At 40.4% G+C, this 15,543-nt stretch overlaps 1 protein-coding gene across 1 annotated transcript in view; it reads left to right on the top strand.

Moving 5' to 3' along the window:
* OPRM1 (opioid receptor mu 1) overlaps positions 1 to 14,990 on the top strand; it is a 46,896-nt gene extending 31,906 nt beyond the window's left edge. The window contains exons 3-4 of the mRNA XM_090031471.1: positions 5,056 to 5,576; positions 13,884 to 14,990. Of these exons, the coding sequence (XP_089887597.1) occupies positions 5,056 to 5,576; positions 13,884 to 13,922 (560 nt within the window). The 3' untranslated portion in view covers positions 13,923 to 14,990. The remainder of the gene's footprint in view (positions 1 to 5,055; positions 5,577 to 13,883) is intronic.
* Positions 14,991 to 15,543: the final 553 nt, after the last annotated feature.

Genomic DNA, 15,543 nt, shown 5'->3' on the forward strand with positions numbered 1-15,543 from the left:
GTGAAAATATTCTATTTTTATGACAGTTTATTTCCCCAATCACTGCACATGCATCCACTGATTTACAGTCACTGTATAAGCATTATATATCACTTCTATGCCGAAGTCTGAGAACTCATTAGCACTTCAGAATTTCTTTCTTATGGGTACACTAGCAAGAAACATTATACACCACTGCACAAGAGCTATGGAGAATACCTATCTGCATTGTAATCTTTGTGATCTTAGAAATAGCTCCAAGACTAAAGTAGCCAAAATCCAGAGACCTGATGCTTGTGCCGATGTAGAATTATCTTCTCTGGCTTCATTATCTTCATTTATATCTCTTTGTGACCTGAAAATAAAGATTAAACAAACTAATATATATATATGTATGTATGTATGTGTGTGTGTATATATATATATATATATAATCTTAAGAACTGTTTACAACACAAGTCTAAAAGGTGAATATATATGTTCCCAGAGAATACATGCATCATCAATTTGAGTTGACATAATTAAGATAATTTAAATATGCAATAATTTAAACGCATGTTAACCATGCAGATAAAGACAGGGAAAACAACAAACAGAAAACTATAACTACTGATAGAGGACAATATGGAAAATTGTATATTACCATTACTGAACTTATATTGATAAGCAGAATACTTTAATTTGAAGACTAACCTGTCCATTATATGTCATGTGTTTTAAATTCACTAAGACTTAAAGAAAATATTTCTAAAAATTGAATTAAATGACTTCCACTGCTTTAGAGCACATGCACATACCAGTCCTCCTTCATTCCCAACATTCAAAGAAATACGTTTCAGAGGTAATCTAATTGACAGCATCCCTTTAAATCATTTCAATCAATGGGATTTTAGACATGTGTATTATTAATTATCCCTTTTTCAATCAGACCACTGTAGCCATCTTATCTGCAGCTTCCCTAATACTTATCTTCAAATAAATGATCAGCATCTAAATTAATCTTCCTTTGCCGTTTTCTAATATGTCATTTCATAGATTTCATAGACATCAGGGCTGGAAGGGAACTTGGAAGATCATCAAGTCCAGCCCCGCAACCAAAGGGCAGGAAGTCAGCTGGGGTCATAGGATCCCAGCAAGATAAGCATCCATTTTACTCTTGAAGGTGTTCAATGTAGGTGCTTGAACTACCTCTGATGGCAGGCTGTTCCAGACCTTGCAGGCTTGGACAGTAAAGAAATTCTTCCTTATGTCCAGCCTGAAACGGTCTTGCAGGAGTTTATAACCGTTCAACCTCATCATCCCTTGGGGCGCTCTGGTGAACAAACATTCCCCCAGATCCTGGTGGTCACCCCTGATAAACTTATAGGTGGCCATCAGATCACCCCTGAGCCTGTGCTTTTCCAAGCTAAAGGGCCCCATGGCTCTCAGCCTTTCGTCGTATGGTCTGTTTTCCTGACCTCTGATCGTGTGCATGGCTCTTCTCCGGACTCTCACAAGCTTCTCCACATCCTTTTTGAATTGTGGCGCCCAAAACTGGATGCAGTACTCCAGCTGTGGCCTCACCAAGGCCAAGTACAAGGGGAGAACGACGTCCCAGGATTTGCTTGAGAAACATCTATGGATCTATGCAAGCCAGCGTTTTGGTCTTTTTACTAGCTGCAGCATCGCATTACAGGCTCATGTTCATCTTGTGGTCAATGATGACCCCCAAGTCTCTTTCTTCGGTAGTGCTAGCCAGTGTAGCACCACTGAGCCTATAAGGATGCTACAGGTTTTTCTTCCCAAGGTGGAGAACCCTACATTTTTCAGTGTTAAACACCATCAGGTTCTCATCTGCCCATTTGCTGAGACTGTCCAGGTCAGCCTAGATCACCTGCCTGTCTTCTGGTGTGGATGCTTTGCCCCAAAGTTTGGTGTCATTGGCGAACTTGGCCAGTCCGCTTCTGACTCCAATGTCCACATTATTAATGAAGATGTAGAACAATATGGGTCCAAGGACAGAGCCTTGGGGGACCCCACTGGTCATAGGACACCATGATGAGTGACTTCCACCAATTACTACCCTCTGGGTCCAACCACGGAGCCAATTTTCCAGCCAGCAGATCGTGGTGGACCCAAGGCCACAATTGGGCAGTTTTGCCAAGAAGTGATCATGGGATACCAGATCGAAGGCTTTTTTGAAGTCAAGATATATGACATCAATCTCTTCTCCCTTGTCCAGGTGATAGGTCACCTGGTCGTAGAAGGAAATGTGATTGGTCAAGCAAGACCTACCCACAACAAACTTGTGCTGGCTATGCCTTAGGATGTTGGCATTGACCAGTCCATTAAGAATGGCCTCTTTAATAAACTTTTCTAAGATCTTCCCCGGGATAGAAGTCAGGCTGATGGGCCTATAGTTAGCCGGACCTGCTTTCCTCCCTTTCTTGAAGACAGGTACCACATTGGCCTTCTTCCAGTCTTCGGGCACTACACCAGAGTGCCAGGAGTTTTCAAAGATCCATGCCAGGGGCTGGGTTATGATGCTCACCAGCCCTTGTGTATACCCTGGGGTGTACATTGTCAGGGCCAGCTGACTTGAAGGTATCCAGCTTCTCAAGATGTTCCTTCATGAGGTCAGTATTAATGGAGGGCAGGGGATTTCCCTCACCTGGACCTTCCTGTCCCATAGTGGGCATGGGCGTCCCATGGGACTAATGAAAGACAGACGCAAAGTACCCATTTAATAGGTTGACTTTTTCCTGGGTGTCAGTTGTCCCATCTGGTTCAGCAGGGATCCAATGTTGCCCTTGCTCTTCCTCCAGCTCCCCACATATCTGAAAAAGGACTTTTTATTGTCCTTGATGCTCGAAGCTAGTTGGAGTTCAGGTGCAGTCTTGGCTTTCCTGGTTTGCTCCCTGCAGAACCAGACCAGTCCAGAATAATCCTCCTTGGAGGTGAATCCCATTCTCCATCCTTTGTAGGCTTTTATTTTTAGTCTCAGGATGTCTGCTAGATCCCTGGAGAGCCAGGGGGGCTGCTGTGCCCTTCTGCTGCTGTTCCTCTGAGATGGACTAGAATTAGTTTGTGCATTGAGGATTGCTCCCTTGAGAAGCAACTACTCTTCTTGAACTCCCATCTCCCTGGGGTCATGGTCCCATAGGGCCTCACTGACAAGCCTCCTGAGCTTGTCAAAGTCAGCTTTCCTGAAGTCAAGGACTTCTGTGTTGCTGATTGACTTGCCAGCTTTACGGTGGATGGTGAAGTGATCAGCTCATGGTCGCTGTCACCCAGCTTCCTATCAATTACTAGGTTGCCGATTAGGTCATCCCCAGTAGCCAGTACCAGGTAGAGCAGTGCTTTGCCTCTCGTTGGCCCATAGACTTCTTGAGTCTGATAGAGGTCATCCATACATGAGACAAAGCTTTGCAACCGCTTGGATTTTGCTGAGCTATCCTCCCACGAGATGTCCGGGTAATTGAAGTCACCCATGACAACTATGGTCCTGTAGCATGTGGCCTCAGCCAGTTCCCAGGTGAACTCCTGGTCAAGCTCAGGACTTTGGGTGGGAGGTCATGCACCTCTCTTCAAGGGCTCAGTCCTTCAAGTTCTACTTCAGGAGACCACACAGGAACAAACTTAAGTGCTGTCCTAAATAGAGATGCACTTGAACATATGGCTGGTCAAATTGATTCCAATGTACTTAAAAGTAAGCACATGGGAAAGCATGCACCTTGCAGGAATGGGCAACTAACCTTTGACATCTTTTCACATAAAATTTAAACTTTGCCTGACTATGAAAGCACTCTTCCTACTATTCATCCCCTAGTATTCCTTGTCTCCTTTACTTATTTTTATCTTTGTATACCTGGAAAATCATCTATTGACAAACAGGCTGGTTGGACTCTCATTAGTAGAAATTTCCTCATTCATCATTGGGTCCCAGTTGACTGGTCACTTATACTCTAAGGTTATTTCAGTCAAAGTTGACTACAGCACTATTTCTTTCCAAGGTCTTTCTCGAACATTTACCAGGCACAGACCATTGGAAATCATTCCCAGAGAACAGCATTATTCCAGATTCTCCATTAAATTGAGCAGAATCCTTTCTCAAAATTCCACCCAGGTTTGCAGTTTAGCTTTTCATCCTAAGCATAGCAAGTAACACAAAAAACATTGCATAGGATTCTAAAACAAATCCTCCATTTCTTAAATAGCACAAGAAATACACAGGTACAAATGTATAAATTCTATATGCATTTCCCTACCTCCATCTCTGAGCTAAGGTCAGAATCTTCTAAAGAAACTTCTTCAGTGCTCATGTATTTTCCTTCAAATGATGGAAACTTTAGCTAATCACACCACTGAAGAAGACACTTTCTGCTATGAAAATGAGCCTCTCTCTTCCTGTCCATCTTTGAGCATTGCTGACTCACACACCCTTTTTGCTGACTCACACACCCTTTTTGGTTTTGAAAGCAAAGCATCAAATACTTTGGTTTCTTAGAAACTAGTTCTCTTTATTTCATCCGCTTTTGTCATAGGATGCTTCCACCTAAAGAGACAACCTTTAAGGTTTTGCCCTTGTCTGGATAATTATGCTTTCACTGCACGTAGTAGAGTCTACATTCACTGTGGCCTCCTATCACAAACACAAATTTAGAAGTGTCACAGAGACAGATTCCCTAACTTATCATATAGTCTCTTTTTTTCATTTTCCCTTAACTCCCAAACTTTCAAAATAGTGGTTAAACTTCCTCATTTCTTGGGTTTTATACTAAAACTAAAAATTGATCCACCTTCAGTTTATTACCTTTTGTCAAACATGAGCTAAACTCCAAGTAATAAAATGCAAACTAGTACAGAGTTTGTTTTATTTTGGTTTGTAAATTTTAAGGCTAAACAAAATTCTTGAAATAGCATTACATGCCTCTGATATGTGTGTTTGTGATAAAATACATTTTGCTTCATTTTAGTTACTCATTTTATAGAATTGCATCAAATTGCTGTACAGTTTTGGCAAAAATAAAGACAAAAGGAAAAGCAATTTAAAAACTGAACTGCTCACTCTTCTCTGTCATTTTGTTTTTACTTTAGGCTCCATTGACTGCACACTTACGTTCTCTCATCCATCTTGGTACTGGGAGAATCTGCTGAAAATCTGTGTTTTCATCTTTGCCTTCATCATGCCAGTCCTGATCATTACAGTGTGCTACGGCCTGATGATTTTACGCCTGAAAAGTGTCCGTATGCTATCTGGCTCCAAAGAAAAGGACAGGAACCTGAGGAGAATCACAAGAATGGTCCTTGTAGTGGTGGCGGTGTTCATAGTCTGCTGGACTCCAATCCATATTTATGTCATCATTAAAGCCTTGATCAATATTCCAGAAACTACTTTTCAAACTGTCTCCTGGCACTTTTGTATTGCTTTAGGGTATACAAATAGCTGCCTTAATCCAGTCCTTTATGCATTTCTAGATGAGAACTTCAAAAGATGTTTCAGAGAGTTCTGCATTCCCACTTCCTCAACCATTGAGCAGCAAAACTCCACCAGAATCCGACAAAATACTCGTGAACATGCCTCCACTGCCAATACTGTGGATAGGACTAACCACCAGGTATGACTAGCAGTGGAGATGTCATCTCTGGATTCAGGCCTTCCTCTTGGAGATGACATGTATTCTGAAGTTACAGTCTCTACTGCTATATAGGTGTCAGAAGGTTAACATGCCTTCCAAATGATCTTTAGAGCTGGTGTACACATACACAAAGAGCCTAATCCTGTGAGATGCCAAGTGCTCTCAATTCTCTTTGAAGTCTCTAAACAAAGGGGTTCTCAGAAGTACTTTGTGGGATCAGGCCCAATGTGTGTGCATACAGACAGCATGCCAGAGAAAGAGAGACAAAGTATGGTTCTTACTGATGCAATGTTTGCAATTGCTGAACTTTCTAGAACTGACTGATGAACTGACTGATAGACTGTTATGTACTCCATTAGTACACAGCGGGAGACAAGGGTGGGCCCAGAAATATACCCCATCTTCCTCCCATTTTAAAAGTGACAGGCAGCTGGGTTGGGGGGGAAGAAGGGAGGGATTGAGTTTGCACTCTTTTCTGCTTCTTTACGTTATACAAAGAAGGCTTGAAGGGCATGTTTGTCCTAAAAGATCCTGTCAAAAACCAGGCCTTGTTCACATGCACTTTTTGCTATTTTGGCAATTTTTTACCAATATACTTATGTAAGAACTCCTATCATATGCCTATAAATGAACCATAGATTGGCTTTGGTTCCTTTCTTAATCCATACCAGTATAAAGTCTGTCATGACAGCATGATTGTATCCATATTAGGGAGGGTTTTAAATTGCAAATATATTTAGAAAACAGCTTTTCTTTGCAGTCAATGCCCTAAAAAGTCCAAAGATTTATGACATTGTGGGCACCCAAAGGAAGAGACTTTTATTCAAGGTGTTTATTATCAGGTACTTTGTAAATGAAAGTTCACTAAGCCTCACCAACTCTTTCAAGGGTTCTCTTCACAGAAAGCACCATGAGTTAGACCAACCCTCCCAACCTAACAAACATTCACTGTTGGATGGAGGATTAAGCTTCATTTTGGAGCTGATCCAGCAAAAGAGGTTGCGTGTCTGAGGACTGTTCCCATAGCCCTGCCTTGCCCTCTCCCAGCTGTGGTGCTGTCTCAGGATGGGAGGGGAGAAGGTAGGGAAGAGAGGTCCATTTTGGTGTTTGTCCAGCCTGTGGTAGAGTGGGGGGGCAGGTGGATTGGAGCCCCCTCACATCAGGATTGGAGGCCCAGCCTTGATGTCGGGGGCTCCAGTCCACCTGCCCCCACCCTTCAGCACAGGCTGGGCAAACCCCAGACAGAACTCCTTCTCCTTCTTCCCCCACTTCCATCCCAAAGTCAGTACTAGGGATGGGACTGAGCTGCAACAGCCCAGCCCTGCTCCCTGGCGTACACTAACATTAATGAAGGCACTCTGCTTTGGAGCATCTTCATATGAAACTTCATGTAATAAGGGTTCATTTGCCATGAGATTAGGTACTTATGAAAGCACTCTGCTGCTGTACAGTTCTGTCAGTGCATGGCTGTAGAGTACTTTCAGTGGGTGATCACATGAAAAACCATCACTTCTGTCAGCACCCCAAGTGAGCCTTGTATAAATCTCTCTAAGATGCCATTTCAACCACGAAATTAGTTATCCTGTGGAGGTACTGAATTGAATTAGCTGGCTGAAAGAAGCAGCTCCACTTACATTCAACGGGTGTATGCCATTAATCCAAAGCAATATACTCTGGTGCATATCACACTAAAGTTTATTGCTCTCAGGCACTGTGCATTTACACATGCTCCCAGGACTGCAGCACTGAAGCAGCCTCAACTGGCAGGCTGCCCAGGCATCAGTTTGTCAAGCATAAAAAATGGTAGTGGTATCAGAAGAGAGGAAAAGAAAGAAGGAACAGTGCTAGAGAAGTTGAGGAAGGGGATTATTGTATATCTATCCTCAGCGTTTTCCTTCACCAGACACTGACACCTACCTACTAAATTCTGGCCTGTGAAATGGAACAGAATGTGAGCAATTCTGATATACACTTCTTCAATAGAACTGCCAAGAGCATCCTGTCTTTAGCTATGTATTTACTTTGTGTAGTTAATGTGTATTGGACAGGTTCTGCCTTGACTTATGTGTTTGTAACTCTCAGTGAAGTCAGTAGTAGTTCTCTGAATATATCTGAGGGTATGATTGTCCTTCAGTACTGGCATCCAGTGCAATGCCAGCTCTTACAGTGCAGGATGTATTACCAACTTCTCTTCTTGGAGATGCTCAAACTTATTTTTAACCAAAAAAAATCTTTCTAAATGCCTGTGTCATGCCCATCTTTAGACACCATTTTTACTATTAGGTACACTTATTACAACAGGACCTATAGCCAAGAAAGAATGGAGGTTCATTGGATTAAGCCAAGGGTTCTCAACCCTCAGTCCATGGGCCAAATTTAGCTCCCAGCACCATGTCATCCAACCCATGAGGTTCCCCAAGCGTCTATAGAGATCCCCATGGGCCATGAGGTCCAATCCCAGTGCATGGGGCCAGGTGGGCCCTGATTCCAGCCTTTGGGAGCCAACCAAGGATGGCTGGAATCAATCCAGGCATGCAGGCCCAAAATGCAGGGTTAAACTAGGCCCACAGACTGGGTTAAACAGTTTACAGAGTAACAAATGGTTCCTGCCCTGAAGAGCTGAAAATTTTAACAGATGAGAATGAGGGAGTGGTAGAAGAAAGAAGCAGAGTGAACTACATGATGGCAGAAAACATCATGTTAGTTCCATCCGTTTCAGGATGGGGGGAGATGGGATTCTAGATATAGTTACAAGAAGATAAGCTAAAGGGAAACAGAAGTGAATGGAGAGAGGAAATAGAAAGGAAGGGAACTGGGGACAGGAAAATCAGATGTGGTATGGAAGTAGAGATGGTGAAGTAATATAGGGAGAGGGTTATAGCAAACAGCCAGTCACCATGAGCATAGAAAGTCCAGTCAGAACTGGGGACAGTTCTTTGAACATCTAGAGGTTTGCTTTGTCTGCTTCTGCAGCTGTTTTTCTAGCTGGACTTTCTAGTTGGTTCCTCTATGTGGTCTTCTACAAGGACATATGCTAACCTTAAGAAGGCACCATCTTGGTCTTAGTGCCTCTGGAATGCTGGCAGGATCTCACCTACACAATTCTAAGTCTGGGAGGCGCTGGAGGAAGAAGTGACCTTGAATGGTCTCCATTTTATCAATTCCCCACTGTGCAGCAGTTTCTGAATTGGCTGCTTCTGTCATTGTACATTATGCTTTTTTCCAGCCATGCATTTTGACTGTTGACCCAACTGCAGTCTGACAAGAAAACAATATCACTAGCCTATATTCAAGAGTACCAATATATATAGGCCAATAAACCAAACACATTTTCACAATTTAGAGAAAGTCCTTGGAAAATATTGACCAAGTCTTCTCATTGTCTACTAATATCAATGAAAATCAAAACCACTCAGCACCTCAACAGGCCAAAATTAGCATTGATTTCAATTTGAAGTTTGAATAGCACTTTCCTAGTATTTATAAAACCTGAAAAAGAAAGAAGAAATGCTTTTAGCCAAAAATAAGTACAGAATTACCAGGCTGATAAAATCAAGGGAAATAGCAGGGTCATTATGGGCCTGATCACTAAATGACAGTGTCATTACATGAAGTGGGAGTTTGGCCAAGAACGTATGATAGAAGAAATATATTTGTTCTTCACTGTCATAACCAGTCATGGTCACAGTCTGTTACTTCTACTTTGGGCTATTCTTATTTCCACTTTTCTTTTCATCTCTAGTAAACTGTTTAGAATTATCATTTTGACCAAATGTGATTTTGTCCTGCAATTGAACTACTCAAACGTAGATGTCATAGATTTTCTTTTATATATATTTTATATATCATGCCATTTATGCTGCATAAGATTTACAGCATCCTTGATGTACATTTTCAACATATCACACAATATCAAGGAAGCTAAAGTGCAAGAAAGTAGATCCTGTCAGCAGTTTCATCCAGTTGGAGCTAGCTATTTTCAGAGTTTATCCATTTTGACTTGCAACAAAGATCATTTTCTTCTGTCTTCTTTAAGTATATTTTACAGGTGGAACATTTGGCTAACAATAAAGCTTTAAAGGTTTAAAGTTTGAAAGTTTCAGTCATAACACCCAAAATTTTGGATACCACATTTTTGGGTGCTGCTCTTGAGATACCAAAGGTTTGAATTTCAGAGTATCATAAGGACCTACAGCTTCCACTGTGGACATTTAGAACTTCTGATAATCAAATACAAGGCAATTAAAGCCAAAAGCATAAAAATGAAAACTGAGCAAAGACTTCTGAATAGACTTTCTATCACTAAGACTGATCTATCACTTAAGATCAATAACTTCGCTGTTCTGATATCATAGTGATAAGGATGGTATACAAATGTTGATGAATTAAGTCAAAATGAATATATCAAAATGAACTGTAGTTTGCTGGATCCTGAAATCACTATTATTAAAACATTATTCGTTAACAGCTTTTTTATATTAAGATTTTTAGTTATAGCAAAAAAAAAAAAGGACCAGTAATTCTTTTTTTTCTGTATCAGTAGAAATATATTCAATCAGGTTTTAACCTAGAAAACAGGCTTATGCAGATAGTCTCCACACACCTGGAGAAAAAGCTGTTATAAAATATTTAAGTTATGATTTTATCTGAAAATAGGCCTGTCCTATTGGCGTCAAGAAAAGGTTTGTCATTTAGACCAGTCTAGTGCCTCGTTCTCTGCTTGTAATCCATACCTGCACTAAACTGGAGAATTCCAGAGTGCAATCAATTTGATGTAATGAACTCCAGTGCATATTGTGCCAGAGTTTCTTTCTCCCCAGCACCACATTTATACATGTGTCTGGGACTGCAGCATGTTGAGCCAGGTCAGAACAGCCCCAGTTGCCAGGGGGCCCAGGGACCCAAGGGATCAGTCTGGGGCTGCTCCGACCCATCTCAACTTTTTGTGGAGGGGCTGGCTAGAGCACAAGGGTGCTCCAGTGCCGGGCTAGCTAGTAGGCAGCACCCACACCGAAGCACCCTCATGCCCCAGCCAGTCCTGTCAGCATCTACATGTGTGTTGCTACACCCTAAAGAATGCCACTATAGGATAGTAGTTGTGTCGATAAGCAGTAACCTAAAGCAGAGTTAGTTTACTGTGGCCAAATACAGCTGAGACTTTACTGTGGAGCTATTTAGTCAATGCCACAGCAAACATCTCATGTAGATGTGCCTCCAGAGTTTTATAAAGGTAAGCAGTCTCATTTTACAAATGACGTTTTCTAGGATTTCTCCATTCTCCTTTTATTTTAATTCCCTCATTGCCTACACATAGCTGTGAAAGTGCACTTGTTCTTTTCCATGCATTGCTACTCTCAAGGAAACTAATATATAGCAAGCTTCATTTTACACCAGAGAGGTTTTAATAAGGTTATCTCAAAGCCTATAATTCCATACTTCAGTCAAACAAGGCAACTCACTAGAACATGGGGTATTATGTTTCCACTCCCAGGGAATATCTACATGAGACATTTACTGCATAGTTGACCAATTAACTGTTCAGTAAACATCTCAGCATCTCCACATGTGCCCCTATTAGGGTACATAAAATTAATACTCTCCATAGTAGGGTAGTACTTGTGTTGCACAGAGTGGGGTTTTTCTGTGCATAGCAATGCATGTGTAGATGCTGACCATCTTGCTGGGGCAGGAGGATGCTTGAGCCTTAGTAGCGGCCTTAGGGGAGGGCAAACTGGGCAACTACCCAGACCCCACACTTTATGGGGCCCAAATCTTTGTGGGGTAAAGTTTTTGCAAGGAAGTGACTCTACTTGCATTTTAATACTCAACTATTTATTTAATTCTCCCAAAGAATATTAAAAAAATCCACAATCCAACTGTGCTGGGTTAATATTTACCTGAGTGCATACCTCTAAGGGGGCCCAAGTGATTCTCTTGCCCAGGGCCCCAAAAACCATAAATCCACCACTGCTGCTTGAATGCCAGGGCTGCATGCTGGCTATCCCTATGCTGAAGCACCCTCATGCCCCAGCCAGCCCCTTTGCAGCACATTGAGCTGGGCTGGCAGGCTGACCTACAACAACCCCTGCCCGCTGGGGCTGCTCTGACCAGGCTCCACAACTATGCATGAATAAACTCTGGAGCTAATTGCTCTGAAGTTATTTGCTCCCAGGTACACATTCAAACAGCACACCCAGGAGCAAAAACCTCCAGAACAATAAACTCCAGTGTTTACTCATGTGCACTAATTGAACATGTAGAGACACCCCAAGAGTCTGCATGCCATTGCAGCATTTCCAGTTTTTATAAGCCAAACAAGCCTCTATCCTATATTACTTTGTACCATTACTTTCTCTCCTCCTATATTACTTTGTACCATTGTGAAACAACAGCTTCAGGGTAGGGGAATGAAATGCATCTGGGGGGATAACTTGGCTCTACTGTATAGACAACTGGACATGTCTACACTGTAAACAGAAATGTACTTCAAGAACAATGGAGCATTGCTTATCTAACAGAATAGATGCTTAAAAATCCTTTTTGTCAGACTAGTGAAATTTCTGTGACTATTTCTTTAATGCTAAACTCAACAGCTCTTTGAAACTGACATATATTCCATAGCTATTATATGTAGGAGTGCGGTACACATCAGAATCCTTTATAAATTAGGGGGAAAATGAAATCAATATTAAATTAAACAAGGAGGACTGGCCCTAAGTAGCTGTCTTACAGAAATGCACAAAACTGCTACAGCTATTTTTCTTAATTGTGACACAAAATAAACATGAAGCAGGAAACATACAGTACTTCATTGGTATATGAAAAAGTGGAAACCTCTCCTGTTGTCTAATCCATGAAAATTAGGGAAAAGCTTGAACCAGAAAAATTATTTTGGATCTAGTTTTCCCTAAAGCATAAGGATTTTTAAATCTGAGGATTATGATTCAGACTAATTTTGAGCAGAAATACAGTTCCCCCATAGATAGCAAAAACATACTAAATACAACCTGGAAAATTATGATGCATCTGAACATGATTTTGAGTTCTGCTTTTACCTCAGATTAAATCTTTTTCTAAACCAGAGTTTATAGTCAAATCTTCCCTGTTGGCAAGAAAGCAATGCTTTACCTTCTGTTTTCAATTTACATAAGTAGCATTGCCCCAAGGCTGTCCATGTTTCATGGTTGATGCAGAGGGAATTTTTCTGCTCATTTCAATCTAGTTTAACCAGTAGTTTTAACCTAATCTGGTTCCCTACTTTCTGAGTCACAAAACTTTGCATTTCAAGCATTTCTTCTTGATTCCAATGTGCTATCACAATGAATAATGCAGCCTATTGTCAGGGGACAGAAAAAGTTCCATGGTTTTCAAGTGGGGAAAAAAGCTGCCATGGTTTACCATTTAAAATGTATATACAGTACTTCTACGCAAGGGGGATTTAATAAGAAGAAATTGTATGTGTCATGTGCATGCAGCATAGGAAGTTTAGTTGGGTGTAATTTAATTCCTGTGTTCAATTTCAAGCTGAATTGTCAGACAATTAAATAGGAATTTTAAAAGTTTCAAATCCTACTGTGGACATTCACTTGTCTGATACAATAAGAAGCAAAAAGTCTCAGGAACAGATACCCCTACATCATATGTAATAGTAATGTTTCAATGATGGCTGCATAAAAGGTAAAGGAGGACTGAAATTATTCTGTACTGGAATCATCCTGTAATAAAAAGTACCTAGGATTTGCACCATGAACACAACGCAGCCGTTATGTGAGTGGTATGTTATGTATTCTAGTGTAGATGTGGTAGCATAGCTATGACATGGAGAAAATATGTTATCTTCTGTTTTAAACAATATATTGGGCCAAATATTTAGCTTGTGTAAAAGGGTAGAGAACAACTGAATTCAATGGCTCTAGATCAGTTCATACCAAGTGAAGCTCTGGGCCACGTGAGTAGAAATGGAATTCAAATTCAAATGGAAGAACTCCTCTTCTTTTGAAATCAGAATCAGATCAATTAGGAATGCATGCCTTTTATTTTTAAAATGTTGTCATATATTCCTAAAGCTGCAAGTACCTTTTCCATGCCATTTTTTTCTGCCTCATTATGTTTTATGCTGTAGAAGTAAATATGTGCTTGCTTTCTCACAAAAGCTATCTGTTCAGCTTTGTGCAGTGGAATAATTGCAGCAAATGCTGGGTAAAATCACCCCAAAAGATTTTCAGAAACACATGGGAGGGGAAATCAGTGTATTGCTCATTGTATCTGCAATTTCTTTCCTTTCAGTTGGAACTTCTGGAAGCTGAAACTACACCACAGCCGTGACAGGGTCTCCTGCTGCATGGCCTTCAAGGCAGTTACAAACCAGTGCCAGAATATGTCTGTACAGTTTGCTCTAGGACTGTGTAGGAGACACTTTTTCCCCCCACAAGGAAAGTGCCTGCTTTTAAGATCCATCAAAATGATTTGCCTTTGTGGCAACTCTGCATTGTATGTTATAGAAGCATGAAAACTAATAGCAAGCAGAGTCAGAAAACATGAGGGTTACAGTGCTTCATTGTATAAAACATATTTGCTTATGAGAAAAAAATATATATATACAGATACGTCTAAAATACCACTGTTGTATACTAGTGAGATCAGGCAGCCATAATTTTTGCTCTGGCTAGTTTTAGTAGCATAAAACAGGCTGGAAGCAAAAGCTCATATAGAAAGACAGGCATAGCTTGCTAAATGGAGGTGATCTTCTAATATAGGATCTCTAATATGCTTGAGGACACTTTGTAATATTGTTAAACTAAAAATTTGTTTCAAAGGGTAGTTTCCTGTACAGGTTATATAACAACTGTTTTTCATGCAACAGTTTACATCATGGCCTTCTCATCAGAAAATTACCATTTATGGGGTTAGCTGGAGACTAGCAGTTAAATGGAAAAGAATTCTTTCAGTGCTCACTTAAATAACCCAAGCTTTCACCTTCACACATACAAGATTTTAGCAGAAAAACAGGTGGAAAGCAAAGATTATAAACAGTTGGAAAGGTTTGATGTGTCTTCGTGTTGTTATTGCTAGTGAAGTAGATCCAAAAAGGACTACAGTTATTTCTGTAAATTCCCTGTGAATATCCGTGTATGTTTCAATCCTGTCAGAACTAGCATAGAGTGTATTTATATCCACATTTAACAGGTATTTCCAGTTTCAGTGTTGCAATTAGCAACACCTCAGACTTAAGTGACAAGTATAAAGCACTTTGGAATCCTTCAGGATGAAAAGAGCTATAGAAAATGTAAGTCATCATTATTACATCTGTGAAGTGCTTTTAAGCAAATAGAGAAAACTCTCCAAGTCTTTTTTTAAGGAAAATAACATTTTTCAATGAAATTATTTTTTTTAATCGAGTCCATAACATGTTGCTTTTCTAGTTAACGTAAGAAAATTCTAACCTGTATCTCCATTTTGTATAGGCTGGTAAAGCACTTTAAAGTTTACAAAAGAAATACTGTATAGAAGCAATTACCACATTAAGCTTTCCTCTGATATAAAAGATAGAAAAATCCATGTAGATAACTTCTAGTAATATATGGTATTTTCTAGCCACTGTTTGGTATTTGCTGTGTAATTAAATGGTCAACAGTTACCCAGAAGGCAAAAAGTGCTTAGATGAGTTTCTCTACATTCTAAAATACAATCTTATGAAATACTTATGTTTATTTCTGCTACTGTATTTCTTTCTTTCTCTCTCTCTCTCTCTCAGAATTAAAGCTCACTTAAACATGTTTACATCAAAGAATAGTCTGTTATTTCTTCAGTGAATACTATAATAAGGACAGTGGGGCAAATCCTCTGCTACTGGAAATAAGCATAACATCCTTGAAATCACTGCAACTAGATCAGTTTGTTCCAGCTGAGCACCTGGCCCTGTAGATCAATAGACTATGAAAAAGGG

This window comes from Crocodylus siamensis, chromosome 1, assembly GCF_052110815.1.
Source record: "Crocodylus siamensis isolate JL-2025a chromosome 1, ASM5211081v1, whole genome shotgun sequence".
Classification (NCBI taxonomy): Eukaryota; Metazoa; Chordata; order Crocodylia; family Crocodylidae; genus Crocodylus; species Crocodylus siamensis.